Raw genomic sequence first — 18,251 nt, 5'->3', positions numbered from 1 at the left:
TGGTTCCTGTCCTGGAACTAGCTCTTCTAGACCAGGCTGGCCTCGAACTCACAGAGATCTGCCTGCCTCTGCCTCCTGAGTGCTGGGATTAAAGGTGTGCGCCACCACTGCCCGGCGTGAAATGTAATTTAAAAGATTCTATTTACGGCCCTCCTCCCCACTAAAGTCCTCTCCACCTTGGCATCATTAGTACATAGACCTTGGTGTCTTTAGTACACAGTAGTTGGGCCAGGTACTGCTTGTCGGATGCTATGGACTAAGTGTCATAAATGAACAAAGGATATCAAGTCTGAGTAGCCAGTCTGGGTAGTACTTTTTTATTAATTTATTATGTATGTGTTCATGGGGATAGGGCATATATACGCTTGTGGAGACCAAAGGACAACTTTGTGCCCCACTTTTCTCCTTCCACCTTTACGAAGATCCTGGAGACTGACGTCATCACGGCACTTTGGAGAGAAACGCATGCTTTGGTGAGGTAGCTGGTTCTGGAGGGAACAGGGCAGGTCTATTTAGGTTTCCTGACCGCCACTTTTATCCAGTTTTAGACACACTTGGATAAAACAGCCCCAGATAGAACTGGAGGTAGCACTTTTTCCCACAAGCTGAAATGTCTCCTTTTGAAACATTCAGCAATGGACCGACTGCTGATTTCTTGTTCAGGTCTCTAGAGGTTTCTGGGACTACCCCAGGCCAACAGAAATGGTGCTAAACCAGGCCTTACCCTTACAGTGGGTTCAGTCCAGATGTGTTGCATCTTGCCCAGTTGTAGAGCCTGCATTTGTGGTCCCTTAGATGCCTCCAGTATCTTTGGTGTGCCCCTTGGGAGGCTGGTGCTGTTCTGCAAACAGCATCAAGAGCCATCCTTGGTTCCCGTGGCAGTTGAGCTCTCGTGGGGACGTTTGTAGCCTGCATTCCGAGGCACACCGCATTTTTGTGTGATTTGTGAAGTGAATCAGAGGGAAGTTTTTATACACAAATCTTGCCGATTTGAAATCACGGAATTCTAGGAGGCAAACCTGTGACATGCCGTCTCATTTGTGGGAGTTCCCATTGATGATGTTCCAGTCGATGACGTTCCAGCATTTTTCAAAACCTTTTCTTCCAGAGTAGAGTTTCAAATGGAATTTGAATGTAGAGTCTCAGGTAGGGAGTCTGTCTTGTGGTGGTTACAGTTCCTAGAGGTCCTGAGAGCCCAGCATGATACAATGCTTCATTGAAGGAGGAGGAGGGTAACTGCAGGTCCTTGCCAAAGCCAGCCAGTCCCCAAAAACAGAGTGCTAGGGGCTGGGTAGGAGGAGGAGGCCAAGAGTTCTCACCGCCTGCCACGCTCTTGTTTCAGATCATCAGGAAAGCCCTCGGTGAAGAAAAGCATGTCTCAACCAAAACCTCCGCTGCAGATCTGGTCACAGAGACAGATCACCGTGTCGAAGACTTGATAGTTTCTGAGTTGCGAAAGCGGTTTCCTTCCCACAGGTGAGTGCCCTCTTTGGAGGCATGCCCGGGTAAATATGACATTCTTGTTTTCATGATAAAGAACTAGTCATCTTCTTGGGCCATCCTGTGGAGGATTGACTATAAGCCAGTCATCATTTCCTTAAAATAGTTAAGATATTTATTCAGCATTTGCATATAGCTCTAGAAGAGCCAGGGGCTCTAGAGTAAGACTGTAGAGCAGCCCCTTCCTGGCCCCTGGTTTCTGCAGGACTCATCTTGAAGACCAGGGCCTTGAGTTCAGGGATTCCCTTGCCTTCCTCATGTGACAGCTCATAAAGATGCTGAACTTGTGAAAATGGGATTATGGTTCCTGGAGTTCTGGGTGTTGATTATTCCAATCTGGCTTTGTATCTGTGAGGCCATGGGTGACAAAAATACATACATGGTAGTCTCTTTAGAGTCTGGGACATGATAGGTGTCACCCATTTTTACTGTGATAAATGCATTAATTAAAGAACAAGTTTTGGTTAAAATATATACATTATTTTACTGCTTTTTAGTGTCCTCTTTGGGGAGGCTCATCAAGTTGAACCCATGACCTGAGAATGCTACACAAGTTTTCAAGTACTGAGCTAAAACCCCAGCCTCTACTTTTAGCTCTTTTTTTTTTTTTTTTTTTTTTTGAGGTATGTGTTGTCTGTTCCTAGTTTCTTCCGGACTTTTATCTGACTTTGTCAGATGTCTTTTTGTATCTATCAAGATGGTTTTTATCTTCAAGTCTGTCTATGTGATATCAGGATACATGGCTTGCAGTGTTGAACCAACTTTGTATCCTTAGGAAGAAGCCAGCCTGGTTGTGATATAGGATCTTCTTAATGTGTTCTTGAATCGATTGCAAGTACTTGGCTGTGAATTTTTACATCATGGGCTTTGAGGTGGGCTTTTTTTAATCCAGTTTAGGTATTATTTAGATAATACTGCATTTAATAATTTAAGCAATACTGACTTGGTAGATGGAGCTTGGTGGTGTTCTCTCTGCTTTTAGAGTGGTTGAGAACTGTCGTCATCAGATCTTCTTAAAGGGTTAGTAGGATTCAGTAGTGGATCCTTCTGACCTGGGGCTTTTATTAAGTTACCACCTCAGTCTCGTTGCTCGTTATGGCCTGTGTACATTGTCTGCATCTTCTGGTTTTAATTTTGGTAGGTTTATACTTAGAAAATTTCTGCATTTTTTTTAGCTCTAAACTGGAGTATTCAGTGATCTCCTGAATTTCCCTGGAGTCTAACAAGCCCCTTTCATCTCTAATTTTATTAATTTACATTTCCTCTGTGTGTTTTGATAGGCACTTGTCAGGTTGATAATCTCTGAAAAGAACTAGCTGTCTGTTCAATTCTGTGTTTTGGTCTCTTCATCTCTTTTGGTTGCGGTGGCCTGTCACCGATACAAACCCTGTGGTCATCAGTATCCTCTTGAGTGATGCCTCCAAGATGCTGAGGTTCTCTTGAGCTGGGGAAGAGGATGGCAGCTTGAACAGCTGCTCAATGTCTCTGCTGCCTTCTGCCCCCTCGAGGTCATTGTAACCTGGTGCCCTCTGGTGTCCTAGCACAAAGCAATATCTGCTGCTGAATGCATAAGTCAATCAGAACATAAAGCAAGGTCCTTGACCTAGGAAAATCCTTTCCTGCCACCAAACCTGGACATTTGTGCCCAGTCATCTTCCCACTGCGCTTTGCCCTGGACTCCCCTCTGGGCTGCAGTGGGAAGACAGGAGCAAATAGCATCAGTCATATCTGCAGACTGAAGAGACAGTCCTGACTTATTCGAGACCACATTCAGTAGCTGGAAAAGAAGAACATCTCAGAAGCAGACACAGCCAAAATGACAATGGAGAGCTTGTTACAACTCTTGACTTGAGGCGGATCTTTTCATCACTGTGTCTACCTGGTGCTGCATTCATGGGCTTTGGCACCTGTTTCTTGGATGTGTTTTTAAGAGTACAGTACATTTTCTGGGGACCGGAGAGATGGCTCAGTGATTAAGAGCACTGACTGCTCTTCCAGAGGACCCAGGTTCAATTCCTGGAACCCTCATGGAGCTCACAACTGTCCGTAACTCCAGTTCCAGGGGATCTGATGAGACCCTCACACAGACACACAGCAGGCAATCTGATAACACCCTCACACAGACACACAAGCAGGCAAAACACCAAAGCATATAAAATTTTATATATATATATATACACACACACACATACACACATATGTATATATAGAATATATATAGAATACAGTATTATTTTCTTTAAAAACACAACTCTAAGATACTTAGGAAAGTCAGGTAACTACAGAGGACAGTGCCAAAAATGGTGTGACTCGTTATGTCTTTGCCCAAGAAGAAAAGTGGCAGAGCTAATGGGCCACTTCTGTCCAAGCCTGCGTGTGGGTGGAAAAGAAGGGATAGGTGCTTCCCTGCCTTTGGGCTCAAGCAGCTGGGGCTTGTTGACCCTGTTTTTAAAAAGTCTGGCATTCCCTTCTGCACAGGTTCAGTTTGAGATTTGGGTTCTGGCTCCTAATAGGAGCACACTTGCAGCAACTGGTCATGGTGGAGCACACCTTTAATCCAGCACTCAGGAGGCAGAGGCAGGCTGATCTCTGTGTGTTCAAGGCTAGTCTGATCCACAAAGCAGATGCCAGGACTGTTGCACAGAGAAACGCTGCCTCAAAAAAAACTACACACAAAAGAAAAAAGGAAAGCAAGAAAGCACCCTCGTGAGGGTAGTTAAGGAGCCTTATTACAGAGGGCCTTGTCACAGAGGGGCCAGTCGAGAGCCCCCGTCACCTGTGTCAACTTCTCAGCTGAAGACAGCCAGTGTGACTCTAATGGAGCACGTAAGGAGGCCACCATGAGGACAGGAACCTGCTTCAGCACTCGGGACAGGGGGATGTAAAGCCTCCTGCTGCCCACACTGCTCCCTACTCAGGCCCTTATTTTCTCTCAGAGAGAAGGAAGCAGAAACCAGGGAGGGAAGGGTAGAGGGAAATGTGGGTGATAGTTACTCTTCCACGGCCCGGGTTCTGCTCTGCATGCCAGCATGACCTTTTGGGCTTCTGCCACTGAATTGGGAACCAAGTTCCGCTTGCCTCCACACTCGTTCAGGTGCTCTGAGCTCCTGCATCTCTACCTGGCCTGCTCTGTTTCTCTTGTGTGCCTCCAAAGCTGCCATAGTGAGAGGCACTCTGGTTGGGGGTGGCTGGGGGCGGGGGTTGAACTGGGGCTGGAACCCAGAGTCTGTGGCTGTTCCACATGCTCATCTGCTGAATGTTGGACATTGACTCAGGCTGAGCCCCCCTGCCCCAGCAGGTTCATTGCAGAAGAGGCCACAGCCTCCGGGGCCAAGTGTGTGCTCACCCCCAGCCCAACCTGGATCATCGACCCCATCGATGGCACCTGCAACTTCGTGCACAGGTGAGGAGGGGCTGGGAGCTTGCAGGCTCAGGGCTTCATGTGTTCCCTGGATTTTCTTTTCAATAACCTAATTTTTGAAGACATAAATGTACAGTAGATAACTCGTCTTTTAAAAGAAAATCAAGTCTTGACTTTTTTAAAAGAGCTTTCTGTCAGGCAGTGGTAGCACACACCTTTGATCCAAGATAGGCGGATGGATCTCTAAGTTCAAGGGCAACCTGGTCTATAGCATAAGTTCTAGGACAGCAAGGACTACACATAAAGAAACCCTGTCTTGGGGGTAGGGGTTCCGTTTGTGACTCTAAAGAATTCGGAAGGATATTTTGTTTTGTTTTGTTTTGTTTTTTCGATTTTTCGAGACAGGGTTTCTCCGTAGCTTTTGGTTCCTGTCCTGGAACTAGCTCTTGTAGACCAGGCTGGCCTCGAACTCACAGAGATCCGCCTGCCTCTGCCTCCCGAGTGCTGGGATTAAAGGCGTGCGCCACCAACGCCCGGCTCGGAAGGATATTTTGTTTTAAAAATATTTTTTTGCCAAACATGTTGGCACACGCCTTTAATTCTAGTGCTTAGAGACAGAAATAAGTAGATCTCTGTGAGTTCCAAGCCAGCCAGGGCCATATGGTAAGACCCTGTCTCATTTGTGTGTGTGTGTGTGTGTGTGTGTGTGTGTGTGTGTGTGTGTGCGCGCGCGCACGCGCATGTGTTTGTTTGGAAGTTTGGTAGCACGCACCTGTGTGTGTATATGTGTGTGCGTGCGTGAGTGTGTGTGCATGTGCGTGTGTGGAGATTTGGTAGCACGCACCTGTGTGTGTATGTGTGTGCATGCGTGAGTGTGTGTGCATGTGCGTGTGTGGAGATTTGGTGGCATGCACCTGTAATCCCAACACTTGAGAGATGGAGACAGGAGAATCAGGAGCTCAAGGCCAACTTGAGACCCCCCCCAACACTTTTTAAAAGTGTTTTTTCCTAGTACAGGCCTACAATCCAAAGACCAAGATGGAATCACAAGTTTGAGACCTGCTTTCCCTATACTTAAAATATTTTCCTATACTTTAAAAACTGAAAACGTAATTGCCTATAGATGAAACTACTGCTTTAAGGAGTTGCCACTACAAACGAGGTGGAGCCAGGAAAAGAGGCCTGAGTCTGAGGGACGGAGCCAGGATGTGCCAGTGAGGTTTGAGTGTCACTCTCAGGAGCTAACACGTGACTGCAGACTGGGCTTATGGGAGTAAGGCTGAAGGGCCTCCTAGAGGTCCCTGGCAGTGACTTGTGCAAAGACCCAGCAGTACAGTAGGTGCCGTGACTTCCACAGGGAGCAGGTATTTTAACTTGCCATTCCCTGGAGTCGTTCTGTGTTGCCAGCACTTCCTCACCCCGAGACCCACACTCACAGGTGGGGGCTGCCTAGCTCTCTGGCCCCTGTTGGCCTCCGTGCTATGCTTACCTGTAAAGTAGTTCCGAGTATGCATTAAATATGACTGTGTAGTGACCGTTACCTCGAGAACTCAGTCGTGCATGACTGGGGGACCCTTTTGATGCTGTGGAGTAGTGCCATCTGCTGCCACCAGGCTGTCACTTCACTAAAGCATAACTCCTCGGGGTGCTTTGCTGAGTGGGGTACCTCTCACTTCTGGTTTGTCATCCAGGGTACTCAGAATAGGGATGCAGTGTCCTATAGAGCATTCCCGCCAAGGGCCATATGTTCATGTTGAGGTCTGCTATGGCTCTGCTGTCCTTCGGGTCTCTAGTACTTCCTGATCTGCAGCCCTCAGGGGAATTGGGCTGCAAAGAGTGTCCTGAGAAGCAGGCTCTAGAGTTGACCTGGCAGTCCCAGTATGTGAAGCCACAGCTGCAGCCTGTGACCTGAGCCATCTGAAAGCCTGCAGTGCTGGGCCCATAGCCAGCATGGTTGAGGGAACGCTGTGAGGAGCCTGCCTAGGAAGCCAGGAGGCTTGGCCTTGCCCTTCGGGGTTTCTGCACAGGATTCTGTTCATGGTCCCACTTGGTATTTCTCCCTGTGAGTTAACAGTACTTGGTCTTTCCTTGCCCCCTTCCTGTTTTTTAAACTCCTATGATCTTAACACAAAGGACAGATTATTTGGAGACCCAGCAACAAACCGAGAAGACTAAAACCACAGCTCTAAAATAAAACTGTCTCTCTACCACTGACTCGCCCTGCTGTTGCCTGCTTAGGAGCTCAGGCAGGAGACAGGATGGGGGTGTTAGCAGTACTGAAAGGCCGCATCTGTGTGGTGGCTGCGGTCCAGCGTCTGTGATGTCATCTCCTGGGTCCTCCACATGCATTCTCAAGTAGGGGCTGGCTTTTTTCAAAGTCTCTACCTGCTTAGGCTGCTGGGAGCCAGCAGTGTGGTTGTTACAATCATCTCTAGTTAGTATTATGTGGTCATTGTTACATTGTATCAGCTTTACCTCGGCTTGCAGAGCCCAGCTGTTGCTTTAAGTTAGCTATCTCACAGCACGGCTAGCTACGGCTGTTTATGTTGGAGGCCGTGGGTGAAACTGGAAAGTCATTTTGAAAGTCAAACCCAGCCAGAGCGCAGGAAGGTCCCTGTGTGCTGGATGGGAGCCTTCCCACAGCCACACACACAGCTTCTGAGAACTGTGTCCCTGCATTCTGTAACCCATGCTGCTGTCTTCGCTTGCAGATTCCCTACTGTGGCAGTCAGCATCGGATTTGCTGTTCACCAGGAGGTAACGTAACCCTCCTTGTTTGGTTTCAACCTCCGCATTGCTCTTTAGCATGTACCTGAACCGTGACTAGTACATCCAAGTAGGAATTTTTCAAATCCAAGAAAATAAAGAGTCACAGAAGATTTTTGTAGGGGTGTTGGTTTTGGGCTTATCTCCCAGGCTGGGCTGGCTCTTGTTAGTGCTGTGGTCTAGTCCTAGCTGCTGTGCAAAGCGATGTTCTGAGCAGATGGTCAGAATGAATCTCCATCTGACCCCGAGAGCGTGTGATCTTGTCACAAACAAGGGAGCTCCTATTTTTGGATGACATTTTTAATCTCAATATTCTATTCTTCTTTCCCTCCTGGCTATTAGTCTGAGAACATGGCCTTATCAGGATTCCCAGAGACTTTCTGAACGAAACCATAGCATGAGACCTGAAGGAAAGGCAAGGGCTGGAGGCTCATGCAGGAACATGGCAAGAGCCTTAATTCCTTGTAGTAGCATGAGCAGAGTTGGGGTCTCCATGTCTTCTACAACTGCCCCCCTTCAGAACAGCATGGCATTGCCATCCTCAGTACCATCTTATGTTTCCCTCATGAGAACAAGAGTTTGCTCATACCTCAAAGCCCTTTTAGTGTACGTCAGTAAATATTTGAATATTGCCAGTTGGGTAAGGGATTGATGAGCCGTTACTTTCTCTGTCTGGTGTTGTCACGAAGACTAGCAAGGGGTATCTAGAAAGTATTACTGGAGAGCCACACACTGATGGGAAGTCCCCTCCGGCAATCAAGCCTGTCCTGTAGGCTGGGTACCCATTTCTGAGTGGCTAAGCTTACCTCAGGGATACCTAAGACTCCGCTAAGGCATCTTAAAGCTGGGCATGCAGGTCCTGACACCACGCTCGGAGTGTATTAACTCCAGGTGATGAAGGTGGGCAGGAAAGGAGACAGCAGTGCTCGAGTGGGAGGCTCATCACTTCCACTTGTTGGGAGGTTTTGTCTAATTTGTCACTGATGATTCCGCCTGCACAGGGACCCTCTCTGGGCAGTAACCATGCTCCCTGGGGCTGTCCATGGGTTCCTGGTTCCGTTGCCTCGATGGATGTGTGCTCAGCTCTTCACACACCAGCAACCTGGAGAAAACTTAAGCTGGCTTTTTTTCTAGTCACAGCCAGGGGAAGGAAGGGCAGAGGGTGATGAGAGAGAGGCCACTCTAAAGATGGAAACTTTCAATACTTTATTATGGTAACTTTTTAAATTTTATTAGTATTTATACAGTTTAACATGTTCATCTAAGAAACGGCTTGCTTTCATGTCCAGGTGTAGTTTGAAGCCAGCTTTTCTCCATTCCTTTTTTGGAAGGCGGTTTCTGTCCCATTGTCATGGTTCTGGTTCCAGCTCTAAGAGGAGCCTTCATTTTTAGACCGCTGTTGCTTCCGTGTCAAGGAGTGACGTGCGTCCGCTTTCTTCCTACCCCTTGTAGCTGGAATTCGGAGTGATTCACCACTGCACAGAAGAGCGGCTGTACACCGGCAGGAGGGGCCAGGGTGCCTTCTGCAATGGCCAGCGACTCCAGGTCTCCAGGGAAACAGGTGAGGTTCATTCAGCTCCTCTCAGGTTGTTTCGGATAGAGATAGGGGAGTGGGAGATGCCCAGTGTCACCCTTACACAGATGGTGGTGGCGAGAGTGCAGAGAGTTCTAGCTCTTTTTAGGGGTGCCATGGCCCTAAGTGGTCCATATAGTGCCAATGCCTGAGTGGTCAGGAGCTTTGAATTTATTATTACCTCCCCTTGTATCTGTCATCTTTAAAGTGGCAACTACTGGTTACAGTTTGGTCTGGTGATACTAAGAGAGTAGCCAAGAGGACCAGCAGAGCATCCGGGCCCAGCTCAGCGGTACCCATGGCCACAGTCATTCACATTTGGTCTCTGACCTGGGTGTTAGAAGGACAAGCGCGGTAGGGATGAGCTGTGTAGAGAGGCAGTGTTTGTTTGCTTGTGCCTCAGGCCTACCACCAAGATTGCAGCTGTCCATGGAGAGGCTTAAGGACGCTGTTCGCTTGTGGGAGCTAAACCCTGGAACTGCCCGCCATTAACAGTGCCAGCTGGGGGCTCTCCATCCTCCCTTTGTCCCACAGTGACTAAACGAGTATCTTTTTTGCCTATAGGATAGGTAGGGTGGGCAACAGAGAAATGCCAGGATTTTCGTGTATGTTGGTGAGGTGGAGACATGGCAGTGTGCAGGTTCAGAGAAGAAAAAAGGGGCCTAGAAGAGAAACAGCAGTGGGAGAGGTAGACTTTAAAACCCCCGCGCGAACTCGCAATTGAGTCTGGAAAGGCAACAAGAGCTCGGGATGAAGCTGGTGATGGAGTATCTGCCCAGCATGCCCTAGTTTGTTCTGCAGCTCAGGACAGGACATGCGCTTCAGTCACGGCCTCGGCTCTTGTCTGTCTGTCAGAGGCTGCACATCTTAAAGAGCCCCAAAGTCAGTCTCTGCTTTCTGTTTGCTGATCCTGGCATCGGTCCCAAGATGACAGCACTTGGCTCCCAGCCTGTCTGCTGCCTTGTGCCCATTGCTGGTTTATCTTCAGCAGTTCCTTTCCATGTCACCTTCTCTCTGTTCCCCCACTGCTTCATCCTCCCTGGCCAGCTTCGGAACCATCAAGGGCAGCACGAGCCTGCCTGTGAGGAGCTGACCGACGGGCTGTGGGTGAAGGCGCCGTGTGTGGTTGTGGAGAGAGGCTGGGAGAGCGTGCGTGGACCAGAGCAGAGGGAGTGGAACTCCCAGCAGGACGATTGGCCAGTCAGTGGGCCAGAAAGAATACCTGCCCATTTCTCCCTCTGCCAGGGTTTAGTTTGGCTCTGGAGTGATTTCAGTTCCAGCCGTGCTGGCAAAAGGCATCCGTCCAAGCCTAACTGGGAAGTGCAGGGCGAGGAAGCCGATTATTAAACATGCCTGGGTGAACTTTGCTCCAGATTTCATTTGATAGGACACTCAACTATTCACACACCCGCTTCCTGGTTGGCTGCCTTCGCAGTTCGTCCAGTGACTGCAGGCTCTGAGAGACCCACCCACCTCTGCTCGGGCACCTCCTAACCCTGCAAGGGGAGACTTGGTCTGGCTTCCACATTTCTGGGTAGAAAGAAGCCTGTCCCTAAAACTGCTGTCCCCACTGGTCACTCACCTCCCTTCTGCACACTGCCACACTGTGCCCTCACCCCGCCAAAACACATCTGTGACTACACGTCCAGTGTGTATGTTCTCAGCTCTGGTCACGGATGTCAGAGTGTTCTGGGCAGCACAGGGGCTGACGCCTCCCGAGGCTATGCCTGGAGCAAATCAGGTAACCTCTCAGAACCCAAGCTGGCACGCTCAAAAGCAGCTGCAGGTGGAAGATAGAGTGATTTGGGCGCCATCTTGGAGGACTTTAATCCCAGTTCTTAGGGAAGGTGGGAAAGGCGGGCCATCCTGGTTTGCAGGACAGATTGCTAGACTACCAGAGCTACATAATAGAGAGAATCTGTCCTTTTTTTTTTTTTTTTAAGCTGTGACTGTAGGTAGCAGAGACGTGGTAGTACATTTAGGAGGTGGAACAGGAGGTCTGAAGTCTTTAACTCTCTGGAAAGATACAAATTTTCCAAAGTTGTCTTCTTTTGTTTTGATGTTTGAAATGGGCTTTCCTGATGAAGGCCAGACCTGCCTTGAACTTACAGCAGCCCTTCCACCTCTGGCTCCTCAGTGCTGGATCACAGGCGTGCACTACCACGCCCGACACAAGCTCTCCCAGATGCCAAGCTCCGCTTGGATTTAACCTGATGATGTTGGTCATTGGTGGGCATACTTTTTCTTTCTCACTTCCAAATACTCAAGTCATAATAATTTTGGTTTATCAAAAAATCCTCTGACAGCTGGGCATGGAGGCACACACCACCTTTAATCTCAGAACTAGGGAGATAGAGGCAGGACAGATCTCTGAGTTTGAGAACAACCTGGTCTACAGAGTGAATTCCAGGAGAGCCAGGGATACACACAAAAAAAAATCCTGTCTCAAGAAACCAAGAAAAAAAAAAAGAAAAAGAAAGAAAGAAGGAAGGAAGGTTAAACCGTGTCTTTATGGGGACTGGAGAGATGGCTCAGTGGTAAAGAGTTCTGAGTGTTCTTCCAGAGGACCCAGGTTTAGTTCCCAGCACCCGCATGGTAGCTCACAACTATTTGTAACTCCAATTCTAGGGGACCCAGTGCCCTCATGCAGACATACATGCAGGCAAAACCCCAATGTGAATGAAATAAAAATATTTTTTTTAATCTTAAAAACGTCCTCTGGCTGCTTGCCTCCTTACTGTAAAGATTACTTCCAAAGAAAGAGCTTCTTATAGTTCAATATTTAATGCATTTGCTAATATTCACAGCTTCATGGTTGTGAAGGACACTGGCTGTTCTCCTACCGTGTGTGACAGGAGAACTCCATGTCTAATAGCGCCAGCTGGGATGGTGAGACTGTGGGCTACTTTGGTGGGGACACCCACCTCCCGTGTTTGCTGTTGTCAGAGGCAGCCTAGCGAAGAGGACAGCCATACCCCGATTTAATGGGCGATACTATTGGAGCAACCAGTGGGAAGTGATGGGAACCACACTTTGAGAATAGAAGCCTATTGACCCCTCAGGACGGGTTCATGAGAACAGCGCCGTCTGACTTCCTTGTGTTCAGTGCAGCTTATCATGGGCCTTTTACTTGTAAGTTTGTTTTTCTAGCAATAAGATCCAAGGCTTGCCTCTTCTGTGTCGAATGTCTAAAATGTTCCCCTTGTGTGCTGGCACAGATAGTGTTGGCGAAAGTGAATAGTTCACAAATGGGTTTATTTTTAAGGCAGGATCCCACTGTGTAACCTAGTCTGTCCTGAAACTCTGCCTTCCTGCCTCTCCCTTCTGAATGCTGGGGTTACAGAAGTGCCACCGTACCTGGTGACAGTTTAATTTTCTTCTTGTAAGGTACTTTGGTTTCCTTCCTAGATGCACCTTTTTAGTCTTTTGTTAATTTAAAAGGGGTTTTTGTGGGGTGTTTTTTTTGTTTGTTTCATCTCTAGACTACAGTAATTTTTACTGAGGTAGACTTCAGAGCTGAGTCTGTTTTCCTGGGGACGTGGTTCTTTGAATATTTCACCTCTTTTTAATTAAAAAAAAAGTATTGAATTGTAATTGTTAGTTTTTTTTTTTTCTTAACTGTGTTTCTTTTCGTTCTGTCTTGGGGCATCTATTATGGGGAATTGGTGTCCTTTCCTCACGAATCTGTTACGTGCAGATGCCCTCCTGGTCCAGAAGAGGGTGTCTAGTTTCCTGAAGCTGGAGTTGCAAGTGGTTTAGAGCCATCTAGTGTGGGTGCTGGGAACCAAACTGTGGTCCTCTGGAAGAGCAGGAAGTTTAGCCCATTTTCCATTTTCCCCCTTAGCTCTGTGCCCTCTAATTTTGAGCTTTTGCTGTTTTTTTACGCAGTCTTTTTCACACCATTTCTATTTTATGGGCGGGATTTCAAGTGTCCTTTTATTGACTGTCGAGATGGGGTTCTGCTCTTTTCGTTTACCCCTTTATAGCTGTGTGTATGGTTCCCCCTGGTTTGCTGTAGTTCTAAAGCTAGAGCCTGCCTGTATAGACAGGAGCGAGGGGATGTGGAATGTGGAAGGCTGTCTCGGCGGTGTTTCACAAAACAAGGCCTGTCGAGTAAAGTAACATGGTAGAGGCTGTCCCCCCGAGGCATGAAGTCGCTGTGATTTCTACCAGAGCACCCCAAGTGTGCTCCATCCTGCCTGCAGTGGGACCTGCTGAGGTGGGACCAGTTTGCACTCGTGACACAGGGATAGGTTGCTCCTGACTTCCCCCAAAGTGAGTCACAGTCATGCTCCTGACCCAGAAGCTAGACTTCCGGCTCAGGTACTGTCCAGCCCATCACAAATCTGGGTCCTTGGTGTGAGCATTTATATGGCCCTGGAGTGATGGCGGCCATGAGTTTCCAGGTGTTCGCCCCTCTGTGTCCAGATCGCACCATGGATCCTAAGTCACCTCCATAGGAAGAAACCCACTCCTGTGATCAGAGAAGACAGAGGAAGTTCTTTTTTTTTTTTAAATATTTATTTATTATGCATACAATATTCTGTCTGTGTGTATGTCTGACGGCCAGAAGAGGGCACCAGACCTCATTACAGATGGTTGTGAGCCACCATGTGGTTGCTGGGAATTGAACTCAGGACCTCTGGAAGAGCAGGCAATGCTCTTAACCACTGAGCCATCTCTCCAGCGCCAGAGGAAGTTCTTAAACTCTCATGGAAGGATATATTTGATGAGGTCCTTTTCATCTTCAGACATGGAAGATTGCCAGTGTGGGATCACTTGACAGTGGCTGTCTTTATAAGCCGCTGGGTTCTCCTGAGGTCCGTGTGCTCCTCCGTACAATAGGGTGTCCCTGAGAGGAGACTGGGAGGTGCTCCTCAGCAGTCAGGGCAGGGCAGTGACAGTTTGAATAGAGCAGGTTAGTTTCACCTCTTCACAGAGAGACACATGGAATTAGCCTGGGCTCAGTGTGTTTGTGCTGACGGGAAATTCTTTCTTGCAGATCTCGCCAAGGCCTTGGTTCTGACAGAAATTGGGCCCAAACGTGACCCCGATACTCTGAAAGTATTCCTGAGCAACATGGAGCGGCTGCTGCACGCCAAGGCTCATGGGTACAGGTCCTCAGTCCCGTAGCCAGTGGGTTGAAAACCAAATGTGCTCTTGGCTAAACACTCCCAAGGGATGTGAAGAGGCGACATCGAGAGAGGTAGGGCAGGAGGCTGCTGGCACCAGGCCCAGAGAGGCGTGCCATGCGCCATCATCCACGGAAGAAACAAGGGGTCCCGCATCCTTCTAGTCTGTGCTGGAGAGCCGAGGAACTAGGCTTGGGTCCCTCGACCAATGAGTCTTAGAGGTCTTGAAGAATCTCTCAGTGGACTTCTGTGGACCAGGGGTGTTTTTATTCCTATGACCAGATACTATGACTAAGGCAACTTATGGAAGACTTTATTTGGGTCTTAGAGTTTGAGAGGTTTGGAACCCATGACCGTCATGGTGAGGAGCATGGCAGCAGGCAGGCATGGTCCTGGAGCAACAGCTGAGAGCTCACATCTTGAGACAGCAACCCCAAGGCAAAGAGAGATGGCTGGGGAATGGTGTGTGGGCTGTTGAAACCTCAGAGCCAATACTTCCTCCAACAAGGCCACACCTCCCAATCTTTTCCAAACAGTTCCACCAACTGGAGACCAATTATATGTGCCATGTGCACCTGGGGGCCGTTCTCTCTCACAACACCACAGTGTTCAACCATTTGATGTTCTGTTAGGGTATCATTCTTATAAGCAGGTTGGGTCACATTCGTACCTAGACAGATGTGGTCTATGGCCACAGGTTGGACATACCTGCTAGATAAACAGTTGTTTGGTTGGTTATTGTTTGTTTGTTTATTGGATTTTTGAGACGGGGTTTCCCTGTGTACTTTTGGCTGTCCTAGAACTCACTCTATAGACCAGGCTGACCCTGAACTCACAGGGATCCACCTGCCTCTGCCTCCCAAGTGCTAGGATTGAAAGCATGTAACACCACTGCCCAGGTCTGTTGGTTATTTAATTCTCACATGTACTTACGCCAAAATTACTTCATCATCATCTCCCCTTCATCTGTGTGGTAACCACCAGCCACTTGAAGGCCTACACGTAACCTTCTCACGTTGAGAAGGGTAAACTTCAGGCCTCTGGCTGCACTGGCCACAGTTCACACTCAGGAGCCCCTGGTGACCAGGCTGAGTGACACACTATCTTCATTGTAGAAAAAGTTCATCTACCCAGGCCTGCACTCTGTGTCCTGAGCTTGCTGGCAGAATCCCTAGCAAAGGGGTGAGGGGATGAGCATTGAGCGTGGCATGCCAGGTGCCGTCTCGCTCACCCACATCTGTCCTTCCCTTCCCTGCAGGGTCCGAGTGATTGGAAGCTCCACCTTGGCGCTCTGCTACCTGGCCTCAGGAGCCGCTGATGCCTACTATCAGTTTGGCCTTCACTGCTGGGACCTGGCAGCTGCCACAGTCATAATCCGAGAAGCGGGTGGCATTGTGATAGACACCTCAGGTAAGCTCTATGGCCCCTGGCCACCCTCCCTACCGGAAGCAGACACTAAGTCAGTAGATTCCCCCACTTCCTCTGAATTCTGCAGGTGAGACTACACCGGGGTGCATGGGGAGCGGTGGCCAACCAGAGAGGGCTTTGGTCCTGCCTTTCCCACACATGAATTAAGGTCACTTGGCTAGTAACAGAAGGGGCAGCATTCCACGTTCATACCACTGTGTCACATCCACCCTCGACCAGCAAGGAAGATGCAACACGCGGAGCTCTTCTTGCAGCAGTTTATTCAGGACTTTATTCACAGCAATCTTTCTCCTTCTCCTCCTCCTCCTCCTCCTCCTCCTCTTCCTCCTCCTCCTCCTCCTCCTCCTCCTCCTTCTTCTCTCTCTCTCTCTCTCTCTCTCTCTCTCTCTCTCTCTCTCTCTCTCTCTCTCTCTCTCTTCGGGCAAACCTCTCCCAGCCCTTAAAAAGGCACAGGCCTGCCAACCCCGGATTGCCAGGTGGGCACTGCCCATAGGTCCACACATATGCAAGCAGCTGACAATCATTGCGTTATCACAGAGAGCACTCGCTTTTGGGATCGCGGAGGGCGGGAGCCAGTACATCAGGTGGCTGCACGCAGCTCTCTACATTGCCATCAGGTGTGGCTCTGTGCACCACTGACGGTTTCCATGTCTTCTCCCCAACAATGCAGTTGGTGGACAGCAGGTACTTCCCCGAGAGCTGCAGCCTGGAGTTGTTCTGTCCTGCTGCTTATGTGCCATGGAGTCCCAGTCGCTGGTCCTCTTGTTTAGGGCATATCTGAGCCCCATCCGCATCTGCCCAACCACTCAGAGCCCAAAGCCCCTCCCCCCCCCCCCCCCCCGAGTTCTGGCAATTTTTTTTTTCTGGCAAATTTTATTAGACTCATTTTTCCTTCTTGATTCTCATTTCGAGTTTTATCAGCAAAAATGCTGTGGCCCACTTTTAACTACTGGGTGCAAAAAGTGGATCTTCCATAGTCTGGCTTCTACCTTCATCCTGTTTGTCTTTTGAGAGGCTTGGATCTCCTCACAGTATAAAAGTGAAGTTGGCTGGCTTTGGCACGGAACTGTACAGGACAGTCCTATACTAAAAAGTATCTCACACTCTGGGTTTTACCATTCAAGCACTCCAGGCCTGAATCTGTGTGTTTGTCATCACCGGCTGTGACGGCTCGGGTAGGCAGGCTTGGTCCTCCCAGATTTACTGAGAAGCACTTTGTCCTGCCGAGCCACAGCAGCCTGCCGTATGGTGAAATACAAACTTTCCACGCCCATCCTGGTCTCACCTGGTTTCTCATTTCACAGAACCGTCATAATGCTAAGATGGGGCAGCCTTGGCCACGTTCCCACTAGGGCAGAGTAGGTAGCAAGAGTCACCAGCCAGGTTCATTTCTTGGCTGCTTGTTGGATCCCAGCCCTGGGACTCTACCTCAGGCCTGTGAGCTATTTTTTTCTCTGCACACATCTGTGAGAAGTTGCCGAACAAGACTGTTGTGCAAGCTCCCATAACTCAGTTGTCTGCTCTCCCGCTTTCCAGGTGGACCCCTTGACCTCATGTCCTGCCGAGTCGTTGCTGCTGGCACCAGAGAGATGGCGGTGCTCATAGCTCAGGCCTTACAGACTATTAACTATGGACGGGATGATGAGAAGTGAGGCTCGGAGGCTGGAACTCAGCAGCTCCCTGGGAAAGAGCTGTCCCCGTGGTGAGCGCTCCACGACGACAAACGTCTGCCGTCTGCCGTAGCTCTCGCCAGGACTCGGTGCTTAGCTGATCTCTCTCTAATGTCATGTAGCCTTTTTCAGGTCGGTACAAGTTCTTTCATCGGAGCCAAACCCAGATCTCTTGTGAGGTGTGCGTGAGTCACGCAGTCTTGATTGTTTTTCCAGAACGTAAATCTCAGGTAGTAAAGCTTTAGAACTTGCTCTCAGGCCCTCCCCTGCCTGTGGTAATACGGAATGCAATAAATCAGGATTATAGCGTCCTGCTCTTTGTTCCCCTCCGGCCTCTGGTTCTCAGGCTTCCTGAATCCCCACGCTGTGCAGGCAAGTTACTGACGTCACCCCAACCATGGCAACAATGAAAACATTTCCCCTAAATATCAGTCTCCTGATCTACAGGCTGAATTTAATTGTGCATATAGATCATCTTTAGCCATTTTTTTAATACTGCCTTTAGCGGACCTTCAGGGAGTAAGTGTGCTGTATAAAATTAAAATGATATATATAGAACCTTTATTGACGCCAACATGTATTGAAAGGGGAAAAAAAATGAGAAGCTGAAAAACAATACTAAAAAATTTTTTTTTCATTTTGGTTTTTCAAGACAGGGTTTCTCTGTGTAGCTTTGGAGCCTATGCTGGAACTCACTCTGTAGATCAAGCTGGCCTCAGACTCACAGAGGTCCACCTGCCTTTGCCTCCTGAGTGCTGGGATTAAAGGTGTGTACCACCACTGCCCAGCTCAATAATAAAATATTTTGTGACAAATATTTT

The 18,251-nt window shown here is 48.7% G+C and overlaps 1 protein-coding gene across 2 annotated transcripts in view; it reads left to right on the top strand.

The window, feature by feature from the left end:
• Nucleotides 1-17,682, top strand: part of Impa2 (inositol monophosphatase 2) — a 28,254-nt gene extending 10,572 nt beyond the window's left edge. Inside the window, exons 2-8 of one of the 2 annotated variants that reach the window (XM_075968428.1) lie at nt 1,343-1,476; nt 4,799-4,903; nt 7,573-7,618; nt 9,080-9,188; nt 14,203-14,311; nt 15,591-15,742; nt 17,297-17,682. In XM_075968428.1, coding sequence (XP_075824543.1) covers nt 1,343-1,476; nt 4,799-4,903; nt 7,573-7,618; nt 9,080-9,188; nt 14,203-14,311; nt 15,591-15,742; nt 17,297-17,412 — 771 coding nt within the window. In that variant the 3' untranslated portion in view covers nt 17,413-17,682. Of the gene's footprint in view, nt 1-1,342; nt 1,477-4,795; nt 4,904-7,572; nt 7,619-9,079; nt 9,189-14,202; nt 14,312-15,590; nt 15,743-17,296 lie in introns of both variants that reach the window. The other variant, XM_075968427.1, reaches the window with a different exon arrangement.
• Nucleotides 17,683-18,251: the final 569 nt, after the last annotated feature.

The sequence above is a fragment of the Microtus pennsylvanicus genome, chromosome 4, assembly GCF_037038515.1.
Source record: "Microtus pennsylvanicus isolate mMicPen1 chromosome 4, mMicPen1.hap1, whole genome shotgun sequence".
Classification (NCBI taxonomy): domain Eukaryota; kingdom Metazoa; phylum Chordata; class Mammalia; order Rodentia; family Cricetidae; genus Microtus; species Microtus pennsylvanicus.
The sequence above is the reverse complement of the archived record's forward strand: the minus strand, read 5'-3'. Positions and strand labels throughout refer to the sequence as shown.